General features: G+C 45.5%; 1 protein-coding gene across 5 annotated transcripts in view; it reads left to right on the top strand.

The window, feature by feature from the left end:
* Window positions 1-19,305, top strand: part of LOC138569486 (metabotropic glutamate receptor 8-like) — a 647,717-nt gene that overhangs the window by 417,392 nt on the left and 211,020 nt on the right. For all 5 annotated transcript variants that reach the window (XR_011303249.1, XM_069647490.1, XM_069647494.1 and 2 more), the window contains exons 7-8: window positions 2,958-3,158; window positions 18,082-18,221. Coding sequence is in view for 4 of the 5 variants with exons in the window: in XM_069647490.1 (XP_069503591.1) it covers window positions 2,958-3,158; window positions 18,082-18,221 (341 nt within the window). In the remaining variant the exon portion in view is untranslated. The remainder of the gene's footprint in view (window positions 1-2,957; window positions 3,159-18,081; window positions 18,222-19,305) is intronic.

Here is a 19,305-nt window from a genome sequence, read left to right as displayed (position 1 = left end):
AAATTTCATTCAAGGACATAGAATGGTAAATATACTGTATCTAGACCAGAATCATTAAGTGTTACTATGGCAAAATCCTTACGCAGTATTCCATAGTGGCACGAATTGTTGAATGCATAGAGGTTGTGGATGGATTTCACAGTGAAGTTTATATTTTTTTGGAAAATAAAGCCTTGCATTTACCCATTAAAGAGATTTTAAAACAAGGTTTATGGCACATCCTGAGAGGTAGAAAACACAAGAATTGCCGCCATGTTTGTTTGTGTGCCCATCTATGAGCATAGAGCGTAGAGGCTGATGGATATGTGAGATTCTGGGACCTATTGACCTCCCTGCTCCGTGACAAAATACTGAAAACTGTGCATGGTGCGTCTGCTGTCTAGAATGGCCCACTTTGTTGCATTAAAACATCTAGCGTCTACCTTTAGACTGCCAAGGATTTTTTTTTTCAGAGGCTTGCCATTTACAGTGAATTCCAACGGTTTATGTGATTTATCGAATTATTACAAGACATGACATATATTTTGAAAATGGAGTTGAGAATGGAGTTGCACTCGTCTTCTGCTTTTCACGGACAGTTGTACTAGTTTAGTTTAGTTTCTTATTACTAGCAAACCGAAAGATCTAACAAAGGGCAGAGGGCTGTGCCAGTTTTTGGGTTGGCATTTTAAACGTAAATGTAAGTCCAGGTAGCTCGACTGAGCATGGCTGAATTTTCAGACAGTGATGCAAATCTTTCTTCAATGGGAGGTATGCCGTATGCCATTTGTTTGTTTCCAATCTTGTCATCCACCATGGGGCTTATTACATGTTTGCCGGTGTTCCGCTGGTAATTCCGGCAAACTGCCCCTACCGTTAGTGGTGCCTGATATCTCGGTATTACCGGGATATTCTAGGTTCCGGCAATTGCGGTAAGTCACCCTTCCATGGAGTCCCATAGGGGGGGGATTGCCAGAATGTATTTGCAGGTAGCGACTGCTCTTGGCTGGATGTAAATCAGTGACCCCACCAGCAAAATTGTATTTTGCCAGTCTGGAAAAATTGCTGGTGGCTTAACTACAGGCAATTTTCTGGCAATTTCTCCAGACCGGCAAAACTCTAATGAGGCCCAAGGTTTTCCTAGGATGATTCAACCCATCCCAGTAGCTACAGGTATGATGTTGCCACTTCAACAGGGCCATCTTGAAGAGCTTAACATTTGAAGGAGGCCAAAACAAAATGTAATAGGCTCTATGCTGATACGGAGAGGACAACAGCTCCATACTACCAAATGAGAAGTAGAATGGGTCTTTGGTTTCCTACATGTTAGAGCAGCGAGGGATAAAGGTTATAGCCCCAGGAGAGAAGTAGACATACTGCCAGAGAGAGGAACTCATTATGGGCGCATGCTTAAATGAAGCCCTTCACGCAGGCAGTGTTGATGTAGGTTCTGTCATAGTCTTTTTTGGCCAATGAAACCTTTGGAAAGGTGGCCTCCTTGGAGAATGTGGTTGGCAAAAAGAAAGCCTATGGGGGCAAACCTGAAAGTAGGTACCTGATGGAGCATGTCCAATTGAATGTGAAAGGTATATTGGAAGGGAGACCTTTGCACTGGTGTTGCCCCGCAGCTGCCACTCTGTGCAGTAGAAGCCTTTCAATAATAGGGCCACTCATTGCCTAGGTTTCTTCACTTAGCATTTGATGAGGATCAGTGAAGATGCCCGAAGCATGCCAAGGCCCAAGGATAGTGCTCTGTACATGCCCGCCACACTGCCACCATTGTACAGACATTTTTGTTGTTGTTTTACTTCCCGATTGAGCCATATATAAAATGAAATGGCCATTGGCAATGTTGCCTTGCCAGGTAGAATCTTCCTATGCCTGACATGGCTTCTTGTTGTTCTGGTTGGCCACTACTGGTCTTTGCACTGCATTACGCCTCGCATTTATCCTTCAATTCCCCGCTCTGCCACATAGAAAATGAGGGTGTCTGTTTTCTCTACCCGAGAGCATGTTTCTAAGGTTGTAGGTTCCTAGCAACCTCATTTGCTGTGGGGCATAGCAGGAAAGGCAGCATACCTATGGGGCATAATATTTTTACACCTCCAACTTTTGCTCTGCCCCAATATTCCCCGCAGAGACAATACGAAGGAGGGGCACGGAGCGGAGAAAGGTCTCCGCCATGCATTCCTCCTGCTTCTTGTCAGTGCGTTTCATTGTAGGCCCGCATGGCATGTTCCTATGGAATCAGCCTTGGTTTTGCACATACCACAGGCCAGGGAGATTCCATAGGATTCATTAATAAATGCCGCCTGCAAAGAGTAATTTGCAGGCCGTGTCTACTTTTTCACAAGACAGAGAGGAACATGAAAGAGTAAAAGTGAGTTCACCTCACCTCACTGTTTCCTTTTCCCCTCCTCCTTGAGAATGATTAAAATGGCATGCAGGGGACCCCACTGCCAGTGGTCAAACTGGGCGGGAGTGGTTGGGAGCGGTGCTCTTCTACTTAAAAAAAAAAAAATGTTTTACTGTTCGTATACTTTTATTTGAAAAAGAAACCTTTCCAGAATGGTTTAGTTTTAAAATGAAGGTGTAGGAAGAAGTTGAAACTTGCACTTCAGACATTCCCTTAAACAGCAGGTGTGTGTGTGTGTTTGGGGTTTTGCATTGTGCGTGGGAAGGGGCGTGGTGAAGGGGTTTGTGGGGAGTCGGGACAGGCCAGCAGGGAACATAGTTCCACTACTTCTTTTCGGACACTTCGACCACCATGCGCTATCCTTGGTGGTCCACTGTATGCCATTAGCATTTCATGCAAATGGGGTTGTAACAGGGACGATGAGGGGGTGCAGGTCGCTGGAATATCTATGGGTTAAGCTCAGGTGCTGAGTGTCACAGGAAAGTGAATGGGGCTTAGCAGGTGGAATGACGTCTGACTGACCATGACCTGAACTCCTTTCTATCGCGCCCTCTGTCTGCAGGTGAAGAGCGCATCGGCAAGGACTCGCAGTATGAGCAGGAGGGCAAGGTGCAGTTCGTAATCGATGCTGTCTATGCCATGGCTCATGCCCTGCATAACATGCACAATGACCTGTGCCCGGGTACCATGGGTGTCTGCGATAAGATGGACCCCATGAACGGAAGGCAGCTTCTGCACTACATCCGGGGCGTCAATTTCAACGGTGAGTGACGCATAAATCGACGTGTACATGGCTTTATGTGTGTCAGAGCCCTACACACTGGCAAATTCCAAAATGTCGGCAATACCCTTTGCATTATTTGGAGCCCTCGGTCTTAAAACAACTTCAGTGTGCGCAGCTTTTCCCTTTCCTATGTTTAAGCCACGCACTGTGCACTTTGATATCATTGCAAGTTACACTGTGAAGAGGGCATTCATTGGGTCACTATTTATGTGCAGTTGTTTTTGTGTTTCTTTGTATGACATTTTCATTGGAAATTGAACGTGCAAATAGGTGCATCTTGGGTGCACCTTCCTAAACACTATGCTGCGTGTATCTATGTGTACTACCTTGTGCATTATTTTGTATGTTCTGTGCCCTAGAGGGTAGCATACTCCAAATGTGCACATCATTCTACCACCTAATTGGATTCATATCAGAGCTCTGGAGAGCGCGGCCCCATTTTGCACACCATCCTTTGTATTAGTCTGTATGTGGGAAAGCCCTTGACAGAAGCACATTGTAAGCAACCCTGTCTTCCATCCTAAGCATTATTGTATGGTTGTCAGAGTCCTGGAATGTGCACACCTCACTTTATTGTTCAATCGTCCGGGGATTTGCTAGATGACGCAGTGGAGTCAAACTAACCCAGTCTCACTGAACCACATCAGTTGACACAAATGCATACATTTTTGCAACAGTTAACACACTCCCATATATTTTATCACAATACACCCCACATGTGATTGGACAAAGCCTCTTCAAAGAAATCCCATCTTTTTCAAGTTCCTACATTCTCATTGGTTTCCGTTATCTGAACTACTATCTTCAGCTCATTTGTAGAACACACCTCCTTTTAGGATTTGTTTGTGGTAGGTCATGCCATCATCAACCAGTTAAACATTTCTGTGTACACATAATTCATTACTAGCAACAACTGACCTAAGCTCTTTTACCTTAAACATAATTGCACATGGTCCACATAGATACTTCACGCGATATGAAGGAGGCTGAGCTAACAGGTTTTCTTTGAACCACCCATAGCTATCTCACCTGCCCAAGTTTCCTAGCTCCAGTGAAACATTCTAATCTAAATAACTGCCATTTCATCATGCACAGCAGATCTGAAAATACAATTGAAACTCCTGGGTTTCAATCACTTCAGTTTCACACATCACTTCATCCCATGTTTTATTGCTTCTCAGAACAAATAGCAAAAACCTTCTGTCAAGCTTGCCCGCATTCAAGAGATTACATCTGCTTTCTGCAATACTTATCAGACTACAAAAAAACACGGCCGGCTCCTTCAGCTGGGCTGACCATCACTGAGGTCGAAGTTACTTATTTACCCATCCTCTGGCCTCTAAAACTCAGCAGAGCCAGTTTCTCAAAGTCAACCCTGACTGCCTTGTTTAATCTGTTTATAAAAATCCACTAAATGTAGATTCATACATCTCCTTTGTATGTTTTCTTAGTATGCATGCATGGTTAATAAATACTATCTTTCCTTTACAGTGGATTCTTCAGGATAGGCCCTTTTTCTTGCATGCACATTATAAAACCTCCTCATTGCCCGCTTCTGGGCACTGCATAGCACATTATGTCTGAATCGTGTTTATATGTCATTTGGGGGTTTTAGCATTTGTCATTTTAAGCGTGTGCACAGCTAATATGTATCAATTTAACCAATTTAATCAATTTAACCAAGAAGTAACATTAAGTTACATATCCCATTCACATTTAACTATACTGGATATATTTGAAATTGGAACATCGCGCCCAGTTTGCTTCCATCCCAGTCACGAATATGGCACATGCAACAAAAACCCCTCCTGATTGTGGGAACATTTCCGGACCACCCCAAGATTCCCCTGTTTAGTTAATACTTTAACTCTTAAACCATAATCATCTTCTTGTGGACCAACCCTGCAATAATTTCTCATCCCAGTCCAAAAATTGCAATATTCCTCTGCTGAACAAACCTAACTCATTTACGCAATCTACCCGTTGCTCCACACAATCATCACAACTTGGTGGAGGTCACGAAACAGCTTTAGGCTGAGAACCCATGTGAAATGAAATGGTGGTGATTCTAGCTTTGGGCAGGGTCACAGTCATTTGGGCAGCTGCTTTTGGTACCTGGGCAGAGCAGCAACATTGTAAGGGATTTTGGCAAGAAGAGAAGATAATAAGAAAAAAGACAAAAATAGGTAAAATTATCTTCACAGCCAGGCTCATCCAAGACAGCACCCAGGACAGAAGCATGTCTCACCACAAATCATCTGTAATTCCGTCCTCATTTTCCATGATCACTCTGAGCTTATGTAAGGCACTGATGGTTTGTGACAAGTTACCATTCTCAGAGTGATTGCTGGCACAGATATGTAATAAGTACTCCAAATCCTTTGACATACACCCCCCTCCATTGCTGTCAGGAGGTCAAGGATGTAACCATGAGCTTGTAAACTCTTCCTTGATGGCACTAAACATTGAGTTCATAGTTGGTCACCTGGAGCCACTTGGCGCGGTTTGGACGCCCAGTGCCAGAAGAGAAGCAAAAAATGTTTCTGTATGACTAAACTGCTGGTACTTTTCAGGAACGTCCATTAAGGCTATTGATGAGGCCACAGAAAGGTAGTTAATTTGTTTGGTTTGTTGCAGTAGTTCCTGCTTCCCGTCATCAAACAAAGTAATTGATTTGTCCATATATGATGATGAAGAGGACGCAAGGGGCACAGGGGACAAAAGGGGTGCAGATGTAGCTTCAGGCATTGACGGGCCAGGACCAGGTGTTCCTCAGGAAGGATGAGGACTGGCACGTAGAGTGTAGAGACACTGTACACACCTTGCTAGGCTGGAGGTAACTGTTTATAGGAATACAATCCACAAGCTCCAGAAATTGTCCAAAAGGGCAGCCATACATACAGCCAGATCAGCAATGCCGAGCGTGCAGCAGCAGTTTCCATTTGTGCCAAGGGACACCATGCCAATGCCCTTAAAACATAGAGAAAAATGGGAACGTGTCTGTATCTTAACAGGTTTTTCTGTCTCTTTGAGCCATGGCGGATGCTGCAAATAGCTTTTCCACACACTCCCACATTCTTGGTTTATTCATGCAACCCGTTCTTCTGAGAATCCCCTCATTCCTCCAGCTCTGCAACTCTTCACCCCTTGCTCCCAGAGATTTTTAGAAAAAATTGAAAACTCAATTGAAATCTTTGTATACACCGGGCATTCTTCTGCTCTTTACGATCTGCAGCTGAACATTCTTCATTGATTGGCAAAGCAGATGCTGTAACAGATTGCCCTTTAAACTGCCCTCAGACCCTGCACAGTGCTAGGTCACTAGGCATATTGCATCTGCTCCTTTTACTTTGTTCGGGATAAAAACCCTAAGGACACCAGAAGCATGGGGGATGATAGAGCAGATGTAGCAATATCCTACTGATCTATCTCTCCCAACCTTCGCATATGGCTCTTCCATACAGTATCCTTTGAGAAACCATGTGCATTTGTTGTGGGATCCAGTTCATCATCCCCATTATCCCAAAAAGTCAATATTAAAGAAATATGCCCCGAGCTGCGGGGGCATTATCGACTCAAGTAATGCCCCTGGGCCCATAGTTATAGGCCTGAGTGAAGTGACGGCCTTAACGAAGGCCCCAGGGCATTACCAAAGTCGGTAATGCCCCCGCCATGAGGGGTATATAGCTATTAGTACCCTGGCCCGACAAAACTGCATGACTGGGGCACTAAAAGCTTTTTTTTTCAAAACGACGACAAAGAAAATGGCCGCCGGGAAAGGGAAAACATAGTCTGTTTTCCCTTTCCATGGTGGCCATCGGGAGCGGATACGCTGGAAACAGAAGCGTTTCCAGCACGTCCGCTCCCCAAAAAAAAAGAAGGTAAGTGTGGTTGGGAGGGTGGAAGGGAGGGGAAGGGGAAACTAAAAGAAAAAAAAAACGTATCTGGGTCCAGCTGTGTGGAGGCTCGGAGCGGGAATGGGGCTATCTACACCGGGGACCAAGGGATAGAAGGTAAGTGGGGTGGGGAGGGCAGGGAGATGGGAGGAGGGAGGAAAGGGGAGGGGAAAAAAAGCCTTACCTGAGACCCCGGCGGGGGGACGAAGGCAGCCTCTCAGCTGTGGGGAGGCTCGGAGCGGGGATGGCCCCGCTTCGAGCATCCTCATTGGCTGAGGGGCTGCCACGCCCCCCGCCAGGGACAAAGGCCGTGGAATCCCGACAGAGGGATTCCTGGCCTGGTAATGATTCGGCGAAGGCCAATTAGAATGGCTCTTTCATTCTGATTGCGCCCTCGCCGGGTACTAATAACACTTCTTTTTTCTCTTGACAATACATCCTTGAGTTCTATAAAACTAGATCAATATGGAGTTCTATAAAACTAGATCAATTTGAACCTTCTACATTTACACTTGTTGCCATCTTCAAACATGACAAGAGAACCACGAAAACCATATGAACACTAATTTTAACACAGATTATAAAATTGAATATTCTTCATTTTTCTAAACCAAGAAATTCAAGTCCCAGATTTTTGTTCAGACCCACCTTTTACACTAGAATGAACGTTGGATCCTTAGGGCATACTTAATTTTGTGCCTGCTCCTGTGCCAGTGGAGGGGTACCGGTATTCCTTTGGGTATCACTAACATGGATGCAATTCCTGTTACCCTCCATCTTCACAGCAGTCAGAGTTGCATAAATCACGTGGTGAAGCCCATGGAAATGCCACTCGTTTCAGCAGTGGCGTATAAAGGTCCAGATGACCTCCCGGGAGACAAATGTATCCCAGGAGTAGCTGTCGCTTCCGCTGATCGTCAATTTCCCTACCGTTTTCTCATGTAGTCTATTGGTGAGAAGACACAACCAGTGAAGATATAATCTTGACACGTTTGGTTAAAGCCCTAAGGTACTCCCTAAACTCCTCTCTTAGGCTCTCTGTGGTCTTGTGTGTGTCTGATGCAGTGCCTGCAGGTGAAAGAGGTGCGTGTAGCCCACGCCCCATCACCATCTCATGGGGGCGCAACTGAAGGTCTTTTCCTGGCTGATTTCTCAAAAAAGAGTGCTAGGTGTGAGAAACCAAAGGGTGTCTCACCCGCTAGTCCTTGGAGAATTGTCAACCAGGTGGCCAGAACACAGCCATCGCTATTGGATCTAGTTCCTGCGGTGGAACAGTGCAGGAGGATCACCTGGGTGAGGGGTCTTCGGGGAGTGGGAGTGGGAGTGAGCCCCCAATGGTGAGACGTGGTATTCCTCCCTTTCCTGTACCTATGATCCCGCCTATTTCATAGGATTCTCTGATGTCCCAACTCCCCCCTCGTTTCTACACAAACACTGGGCTGAGGAAGAGGGTGACTGAGAGAAACAATACTAAATCTTACACATCGCATTGGACATGTCCCGATAATTGGATGAGGAAAAGTCATGCACTTGACTCTAAGTGCATACACCTGATGCCAATTAGCTCTCCTCACACAGATAAAAAAAGGCGGAGCATAGAGACACACTCTGAGCAAGGTGGAACATGAGTAAGAGTAGAACTTCGGGGGTAAAGGCGAACTTACCGGAGCAGAGCAACGGACTGAGGAACGAGAGCCATAGGGGGAGAAACGCAGGAGTTCCCCGCAGGAGGTTGTTGCCTCAAAAAAGCTGCAGAAGACATGTGGAGAAGGCCGAATCCCAAACCAGAAGGCTGCATTGTGTTTCAAGGATGCCAGCGACCCTCTCGGGTAAATGGCAGAGTTGGGCAGGCGGGGCCAATCCTGTGGTACTAACCTTGACTCGTAAACTGGAAGACAAGAAAAACAAGAAACAAATGCAAACAGCCGGTGACTTGGCAAGCGACCCAAGAGACCGGTGTGTGCTGGAGAAAGATTGAAGTGGCAACATATTATCGCCAATTGAAGGCTGTATGTGTGTGGATTAGACAAGAAGAAAGGCAGACCCGCGAAAGAACCTTGAAGTGACGATAGCTATAAAGTCAGTGATACTGAGTAGCGGAGTGGACCGGCAAAAAGAAGTAGCCCACTCAAAAGTCTCTGTGAAAGGTGAAACGTTTGTAGCGATAAAGTGAAAGAACTCTAAAAGCAAAGTGATTGAAATTAACCCTGAGAAAAGGGCAGAGTAAAAAGGTGAACATTGAACTTTGGTGTATAATGCAGTGAAATACCCATACCAGGAAGCACTGTGGTACATAACCTAGAATTGCAAATTGGAAATTGGAAAGTCAAAGTGGTCCTGCAGAGGTCGTAGAAAAGAGTCAAACACATTTGAAAGTCTTCGACATCAGGAAACGATCCGAGGCGGACTGAGGGACACCAAAGGTGTAATAAGTTAAGGGAAGGGAACCCCTAAAGAAGGTGAATTAAGCTTGGGAAAGGGAACCCTTGCAAGTGTTTTGTTTTGTTGTGAAAGATCCAAGCACGACTGAGGGATGCCAACGTGAACTGTTTGGGGAACCTTTGCTTTAAGAGGTTTGAACCCGACAGAGACGGACCAACGTAAACATTTACTTTGAAAGGTCTGGGCCCGACAGAGAAGAACTGTGTGAACTTTTTGCCAAACTGTGTTTTAGAAGCAACTAAGAGAGACTTTAATGTGGAAGGGCAGGTAGGCCTCAATCCACGTTTTGAACTGCCTATTGTGTTATGAGTCTGAGCCAGAGTGTGTCATCTTGCCTACAGGGACCGCCTTAATCCATGCTGTCCAACGTGGGGAGGAGAGCTGACTCAGCCACATATTATTCTTTACACGTGAACACTGTCTTTTCTTTGCATACGTATTCTCCTTTTTCACATTTTGTACAAGGTATAGGGCATGCACTAGGTTTTGTTAGTATAGGCCATTATGATTTGACAGACACAATTAGGACTGTTTTGTTTATTATTTGATGGTCGAGACTGCTCCCATACAAGTTATAGGGAAAAGTAGGAGTTTCTCCAACCCCATTGATCCTTTAATAAAGGTTTTACAAATTGTATCTGTGTGTCCATCTTTTTGTCTGACAAGGGGAACTCAGCTTCCTTGATACAAGATTTTGTAGACCCTGAAAACTTTTGGTCACCTACCTGCACACCTCCATAGGGGTTCCTCCCTCTTCCGGTGGTAATGGACAAGACTGGATACATCAGAGACCCCTGTGGGCTGTTCTTGTCTTCGCACATCTTAGCATCGGGAAGTGAAAAAGGACTCCCTCCAAAACACTAGCTCCAGTGCAATGAGTAACCGTACCTTGGGGTAAAGGATTTTTCTCCCATGTCTGTACCAGTGCTTGTGCTGGCATGGTTAGTGGGATTCCATAGATCTGTGAAGAGCCAGTCACTGGGTTCTGTTCAACGCATGCCTGCTGCAATTTCACAGCGCCTGAGGCATATTGCAGGGTCGGGGATTGCATCTGCTGAGCTCCCATGTTAAAAAACTGTGGCCTGTCTCAACAATCCTGTGACACGTGTCCCAACCTCATGCACAACCAACACTGAATCCCATAATCCTCTATAGTTGTTTCTCTTTGGCCCATTGAACCGGGAACCCATTCCTCTGAACCTGTGTTATGACCCACTTCCTCATGGAAATCCTCCCATACACCTCAGAAACCCTCTCATCTGTCTTGGACCAGGACCATACCTGTCCATCCACCTCTGTATCATACCCGATTCACCCTGTCCCAATCGCACTGGCTGTCCTTCCATAGAGTTCGTAATTATTGCCCCTTCCAAAGAAATCTTTGCCAATTTCTTCTGAACAAGCTTAGCCTCTGCTTTTTGTTGCCTGTTCTATACTCTCCCTTCTTTTATCTTGTCTTCTTTTGTAAAAATGCACAATATGTGCTGGAATCTCTGGCCAACTGGTGGCCTCCATCGCTGCCACTTTATCTAAATCGTGCTGGACTTCTTTGGGAAGTCCCTTCTTCAGCATGTGTTCAAAATTCACCATATTCCTGTCCCACGCGTCTCCCGTTTCTGACCTCCACATTTCCTGAATTACCTGGATGTGTTTGGCAGGATTATCATCCAATTTCATTGTTTTGGCTAAAATTGAATTTATATCAGTCGTATTGGGATACATAATTCGCAAGTCCCCAACATACCTGCGCCCTGCAAGTCTATGCAAAAAGGACGAGCATACACGCCCTTTGCACTTAAGGGGTTAAAAGCTGCTCCAACATGGGCCTTTGTATCCAACTAAACTCCCAAATACCCTGATCACCTCCAAAGCTCATCTGACCGCTCCCCCGGAGTGTCTTCATCAGGTTATTCTGGTCCATGTGAGAACACAGGTCAACATACGCCCTTGCAAGACCATTCTGGAGCAGCAGAAACTGAGTGACACCTGTTTTTACTGGGGCTTCCCCCATCTCTCCCCTACTGCTTGCTACAGCTATGCGTGTACCGTGGTGTGTCCTATGACTCTATGGTGTGCTCTCTATCGCTGCTACTCAAGCGGGAGTTAGGGTGACTACGCCCTGCTCTCCCTGCTCAACATCCCATTCCTCTCCTTCTTCATCATCTACTCCATTTACCACATCCTCTGACCTTTCTATAGGCACATAAGCATAATCAGCACTACCATAGGGTGCCGTCTTTCATCCTCCCTGCTCAAACCCTGCACCTGTACCTGTGGAAGCATCACTGTTCTCCATATCCACCTCAACCATTGCAACAACTGATTTGACCAACTTAACAAGAACCTGCCCATCTCTCCACCTTCCTTCTTCTACATCCCTTAACTGTCAGCTCACTTCCTCCCTCTATTCATCGCACAAGCTTTCCAGTTCCATACTGGGTCATCTATATCTAACTCTTCTTGAATCCAAGAATTCTGAGGAGAATAAGAGGAATACAAGGGTTTATCTACATTTTGATGTAACCTTTACAAATTTGGGAAATCAGTACCAATAATAATTTCTTTGGGCAATCCTAGAATAATTGTGGCATTCATTCTTGCACTATTTCACTGAGTCCCAATATTAACTGGGGTTCTAGGATAGATGTCTTTGTCAGTGTGCAGTCATAATGTCGAAAACATTATGTCAAATTACAAAAATGTCTAAAACATAATCTCAGAAAAAAAAATTGAATTTTTTATTTTTTTATTTATATGTTAGTTTTGGGTTCCAGGGGTAAAAAAAGGGGTAAAACAAAAAATAAATTACAAAAAAGGGGGGTTGGGGAGGAACCCCCCCCATTTCGAACAAAAAGCAACCAAAAAAAGAAATTCGACATTTCTTTTCGACTTTATTTTTTAGACATTTTGACTTTCGACATTATGACATTCGACTTTATGACTATAAACCGTCTTTGTCTCCATGTACACATGTGACTTTAATTGGTTGGGCTTTCTTAAGATTTTTCAGGGAAATTAAATTTGGTCTAATAGCTGTTTGTTTACTACCCGAGTCTATTAGAGGTTGAACTAGGATTATGTTCACTAGGGCAGTATCCTGGGTTTTAAAATCTCGATTCCCCAGAAACAAGTGATTCAGGTTTTCTAGTCTTGATTATCCACCCCTTCCTCCTCCTCTTCTTCCTCTCCATCATCTCCTCTCATATATCATTCTTTCTTATTAGATCGACAAGGTCGTGCCAGATGTCCGGCTTGACCACATGAGAAACATACTACTTGAGGGGACTTTAGAACCCTGGTATCTTCTCATTTATGTTCCCCCTTTTCCTTCTGAAACATCACGAGGTGTACGATATTCCTCACTGGTATCTGATTCTGATCTGGTCCCTACGTCAATGGGTGTTTCAACTTCAATTTCGCTTACTTCAGTCTCAGTGTCATCAGCACATTTTGGGGAGCTGAAAAAGGACATTTTAGGTCTATGCATGAAGGTTAATGTAAGTTTACTATAAGATTTAAAATTATAGTCTGATACCTTTTTAATATTAGATAATGGTCTTTGGCAGAAAAGATGTTTTTGCTGGTCAGTGGAAAATACGGTGTGGGTGACTATTCTCTGTTTGATTTGGAAGATAGTATCCTGTGGTTTAACATTTGCCTCTACAGATCAAATTATTATTTTCATGAGGAAATCCTATGATCTTAAGTGGATCCCACCTCTAACACCCTATTTAAGGGGTCAGAAATGTGAGGTGGAAAACTTTGTAAAGTGTTTTCCACTTTAGGCATTTTATTAAAGGAAAAGGTTGGATAAACACCTCACTATCCCTACCTTGATGACGATTTGCCTGTCTAAAGTAAACTAAAGGAAACACTGTAACAAAATAATATCTGACCCTCACACTTTTACAACAAATAAAACAATAGGGAAATGTATGGCAATTCTATTCAACAATGGTAATGGTATGGTATGGTAATGTTTATTTATGTAGCGCCTATACACAGGCAAGTGTTTCAAAGCGCACAAGGAGGGAGGGAGCACAGGGAAAAAAACAACAGTCGCTCAGAGCCCTCAGAGTCGATAACGGTCTGCACAGGCAGATTTGGTGAATATGAAACATTTAACAGTTTAGATACAGCAAATAGGCCTGCCGGCGATTCTGCGGTTTTTCCAAGTGCACATTAAGCAGTGAAAACAAGGGAGAACAGACAGATGATCTTCAGGCAGGGCTGTATACAGATTCTGCAAGTGCGGGAGGGCAGGGAGGGGCAGGGGAGCAAGTGCATCAGTAGAGAATGGGGAAATGCGGTTCGAGAAGCTCTCATGGTTTTTATTACAAGTGGAGTGCAGTGCAGGGCCTTGCGGCAAGTGCAGAGGGACTGGAAGGGCTGCCTGGGACCTGTGAGACTCTGAGGTACACCAGGCGGTCAGTCAATAAGCTGTGTGGAAGGAGGGAGAGAAGGAAGAGCAGAGAGCTAGGTTAGCAGGTTAGGGTGAAAGAGAATGAAGAGGAGAAGAGGAGGTCTCCAGGAGTTTCTGAAACTTGAGAATTTCAGGCTCAAGACGGAGGGTGGCAGGGAGGCTGTTCCATAGGGAGGCATCTGCTGAGGAAAGGGTTCTCCATCCAAATCTCTTCTTGGAGAACCGGCTCACTCGCAGAAGGTTGGAGGTAGAGGGCTCGAGAGCAACAGTATTTAGGAAGGCAGCATTGAAGGTAAGTAGGTCCCAGGCCCCAGAAAGCCTTGTGGACAATGCAGAGGGTCTTAAATTTGATTACTGCAGCCACAGGGAACCAATGAAGGGATTTCAGCACCGGAGAGATGCGGTCCCTGGGCTTGATGCCAAGCATAAGTCTTGTGGTTCTGTTCTGGATGAGTTGCAGAGGGCGCAGGGCGGAAACAGGGAGGTTGATGAAGAGGCTGTTGCAGTAGGTCAGCCTGGAGAGAACTAGGGATCTGGAGACAGCGAGCCACTGAGGGAAAGTGAGAAAGGGTAGAATGCCTCTAAGGAGGTGTAGTTGATAGTTGAATTTTTTGGAAATGTCAGAAATGTGAGAGGAGAAGGAGAGAGTGGAGTTGAAGATGACCCCAAGGTTTTTGGCCCCACAGGTGAAGGGCCAAGGGTGGCTGGCCAGAGCGAGAGGGGGAAAGGGGGAGCAGGTGTCCTAATGCGAACAATCTCAGTTTTACTGGCATTGAGACAAAGGTCGTTTGCAGCACACCATGACGGAATAGCGGACAGACAGTCAGGTTTGAGTGAGGAGGAGGCGGCTGAGGGTAGCCTGAAAGATAGTTGTGTGTTATCTGCATAACACTGGAAATTAGAGGTGAAAGTGGCAATCACACGTATTAGGGCAGCCATGTAGTTATTGAAGAACCAGGAGGATAGGTTAGAACCCTGGGGAACACCGCAGGTTGCGAGGGTGATAGTCGAGAGAAAGGCACCAAGTTCGATATGGGATGGGTAGTCAGAGAGAAAAGACATTAACCAAGCCAGAGCCTGACCTGTGATTCCCAAGGTGTAACAAAGCCGTGAGATCAGGATGTTGCGGTTAACCGTGTCAAAGGTGGGGGAGAGATCAAGGAGAATGAGGACAAAGGGAGTGTTAGTGTCAAGATTTGAGAGCAGGTCTTCACAGGTGTTCAGAAGAGCAGTTTCCGTGCCTCTGGATGCTCTAAAGCCAGACTGATGGTCGTGGAAACAACTTATTGATTCCGTATGGAGGTTTAGCTGAGAGATAGCTAGCTTCTCCAGGAGTTTGCGCAGGAAAGGAGTGATAGAGATTGGGTGGTAGTTTGACCGACTGGAAGGGTCAGCAGAGGGTTTCTTGAGAAGAGGGTGCACAAGGGAATGTTTGAGTGCAGTTGGGAAAACTCCTGTGGAGAAGGAGAGGTTGCATTGGTCGGCCAAGGGTGGTGCGAGGGAGTCAATGTTGTCCTTTATGGTTTCAAGGGGCCGGGGTCAACTTGCTTGGAAGAGGCCTTCATAGACTGGACTTGTCTGGAGACCTCATCGGGTGTGACAGGAGAGAGAGAGCAGAGTGGATGTGGAGGTGGGGCCCAGGGAGGCACAGATGCTGGTGTATGCTGTGGTGTGTGGGGAAGGGAGGAGAGGATGCCTTGGGTTTTTGTGGTGAAGTGTGCTGCCAGGGCCGAGCAGAGTTCCTGGGTGGGAGTGACAGAGGACGAGGCTGCTGTAGGATTGACCGGTTCCTTGCAGACTTTGCAGTTTGGCCGTGTTGTTTGGTGGCACAGAGATGCGGGCTGGAATAAAGACTCTTTTCTTAGAGTGGATGCTGAGTCGATATTGCCTTTGCCGGAGGCTGCAGGCCAGTTTGTCAGATGGTCCACCAGACGAAATCCATTTCCGCTCAGCTGCCCTGCACTTGCGTTTAAGGGCAGCTAGGTAGGAGTTGTACCAAGAGTTTCACTTTTTGGAAGGCTTCAGTCGGACCCTCATGACAGGGGCAAGAATATCAAGACTATTGGTGATAGAGAGATTAAGGTCAGTGAGGGCTGTGTCAAGGTAGGAGTCAGCCGCAGGAAAGCGAGGAGGAGAGTAGGTGGAGGCAAAGGCAGCCACTGTCACTTTTTTCATGGGTCTGGTGATCTTGAAGCCGTGTGGCTGTGCCGGGTGAGTTGCTGCCAGAGGAGAGGAGCGCTTCAGATTAATTGACAGAAGAGAATGGTCTCTCCAAGAGATAGAGGTAGTGAGAGGGATAGAGAGTGGGATATCAATGGAGATGAGAGCATCCAACGTGTGGCCCGTGGTATGTGTGGGACCAGAGGGTAGAATAGAGAGGGAGAAGGATTTACATAGGTTGCAGAAAGGTCCAGACAAGTCATGAGAGTCAAGGTGGATGTTGAGGTCACCCAGCCGGAGGAGATGAGAGGAGGAGGAGAGCAGAGAAGAGGCTAGGTCAGCCCATTACGAGAGGAAGACAGCGAGCGGTCCAGGAGGCCGATAGAAGGTGGCCATGAGGAGAGAGAATTTAGGAGAGAGTGAGAGCCTGCAGACTAAGCACTCGAAGGAGGAGTAGGTCTGAATAGGGATAAGAGACACAGGTATTCATTCAAGAAAGATCAGTGCTACTCCACCACCTGCCTTCTTCAGCCTGGGCACAGAAAGGATTTTGTAGCCTTCAGGTAGGAGAGTGTCAAAGCTTGTGACAGAGCTGTTCTTGAACCATGTTTCAGTGATGCCGAGCACATCAAGATTCATAAATTCGAGGAGGTTGCAGATATCAGATGCATGTTTAACAGCAGAGCGAGTGTTAAGGGTGGCAATTTGGAGTAGCTTGACATCCTTAAAGGTCTTCCGCAGGGGGGTGCATGGGACAGTGGTCCCCCCTGATGGTGGCAAGAGGGCCAGAGAGATAGAAGTGGATGGAGCAGGAGTTGAGGCCAACAAGGGTGCCGGGACAGAAGGGCAACGCCCAGATATCGGAAGGTGTAGTGGGCAAGGGGGCCTGTGTAGAGGAGGAGGAAGACACACTGGGCAAGTGAGCCTGGCTGGAGGGGGAGGTAAGATTAGAGAGGTGAGGGAGGAGCCTATCAAAGAGAAGAAGGTTGGGTTGAGGTCCTAATATAACATATGATTTGATTCACAATATATTCAAAGTCTCTTCTTGTTACCTGGGTGAATTTCCCTTCCCCAGATCTGAACAAGGGTTTTGATTGAATTGGGTTGATTGATTTTGGATATTTATAATGCACTCATGACAGACTTAACAGTATAGCAGCGAGTTTTCTCCACAGTTCAAAGGAAACAAGGAAATCATTTTTAACACAAAGCTCCAAATTAGTTTCAAGGTTTTTTTTATAAAGTTCCATTGCTTCAATAATGTATCTCCAGAAATTAGAAGTTCCAACTCCTCCTGGAATAAGAATTGCCTCACATTGGTTTTCTTTCCATATGCAACAACAAATGTCTTTGTCAGGATAATGTCACAACTTTTGGATTAAAAAAGAAATACATGGTTCCAACTTCTCCTGGAGTAAGAACAAGATTATCCTTCATATTAATAAAACATCTCTTTGCCAGGATGGTTCACTTCAAGCTTCACTTTGTAATGTCATCTTTGATGTCATGGGTGTTAGTCTTAGCAGTGCACAGTGGTGGAGCGAGCTATGGTTGCTTAGCTTACCATAACTGGCGAATTTCTGGGGTTTTTCGCTTTTACTTGTAAGCATAGCATGGATAGGTTGTGGTTAGTGCAAAGTAGCTGTAACGTTCCTGTAACAAACGTTTTTGCACTGAAGTTGCTAGGTTGTTCTTAGGGCAACTGAAGCATAACGTCCCTTCACCAACGTGTTTGCATTGAAGTTGATAGGTTTTTAGTAGACCACTGTAACCAGACCCTTCTTTTAGCATAGTTTTTTCAGTAAAGGGGATAGGTTTGTAGTAGTGCAACTTAACCATAACGTCCCTTTAACAATGTTTTTTGTTAGTGATATATATATGTATAAGCACTGGTTTAATTATCTTTAAATATATGTTTGATTTCTACCTGTGCTTGTCTCTCCTCCCCTTCTCTGCCCACCCTCTCCCTTCCATACCCTAGGCAGCGCTGGGACCCCCGTCATGTTCAATGAAAATGGAGATGCCCCTGGACGCTATGACATCTTTCAGTATCAGCTTACCAACTCCTCAGCCCCTGGTTATAAGGTGATTGGGCAGTGGACAGAATACCTTCGCCTTAATGTGAGTAGCTAAAAGACCAACAGCCAATCACAATTGAGATTTCTGCTAGAATCATGATCTGAATACCCCTCTCCAGAAAGGAAATACATTCTGTTGTCAGCAATCTCTAGATTACCCACAGCTAAGGTACTTTTTATTTTTGGACTGAACAGACCTCACAGCCATACCAATCCTACTCCATCACATACCTCACCGCACTGAGGCCAACCCAAACCGACCAAGACATCCCACCACTCTTTCAAGAACTTCCCCTTGGACACATTAGAAAGAAACCTCACCACTCTGGCCTCCATGTCTGACTCCATGGTGAATGTAGACACCCAGCTCAGCGCACTCCACCACACAGACACTGAGACCAACAACACCCATACACCACTGAAACTTCAGCTTACTACACATAAGCCCTACACACCTTTGTGCACAACGGAACCCATCAACAGCAAGTATGACATCCACAAATGACAGGGAGTGGAGAAAATCTGACCAATTAGAAGACTTCACCAATCTGAGAACGATCTGAACACCACCAGGGACACTCACCACACCCAAAACAAACTACTAGATAACAACTATCATGGAAGCATCCAGCAAGAGCAGAACAATCCTCCATACCATGGAGCACTGCATACGTCATTTGCCAGGCCCTGCAATAACACAATCCACTGTCAAATGCAACAGCATTAACAGCTTTGCCACTGATTAGAGGCACAAGACAAGGTAACACATTGACACCTCGAAACACATCACAGACATCCTGCCCAGACCGGCTTGCAACATATCTAGGAAGACCGGGAAAATTACTGAGGGAACTTGTCAACAACACCAACATCAAGATATACCAATATACAGATGACACAAAGCTTTACCTGCAGATCAATTGCATCAGCACCATCCAAGCACTGTCTCCCCCTCATGCAAGCTTGCATGTCAACCACCTACTTGAAGCTCAACCCTACAAAAATTTAATTAATTGTCCCAGCAAACCCCACCAAACATGTGCAAGTCCAGAAATGGCTGACCAACATGCTGATCGATGGATTCACTACTCAACTCTCGCCCAGTCTAAAATCTTTCTGCTTTTCTA

Source organism: Ambystoma mexicanum, chromosome 2q, assembly GCF_040938575.1.
Source record: "Ambystoma mexicanum isolate Mex_15411 chromosome 2q, UKY_AmexF1_1, whole genome shotgun sequence".
In the NCBI taxonomy this organism is placed as follows: domain Eukaryota; kingdom Metazoa; phylum Chordata; class Amphibia; order Caudata; family Ambystomatidae; genus Ambystoma; species Ambystoma mexicanum.
This window is presented reverse-complemented; position numbering and strand designations above follow the sequence as displayed.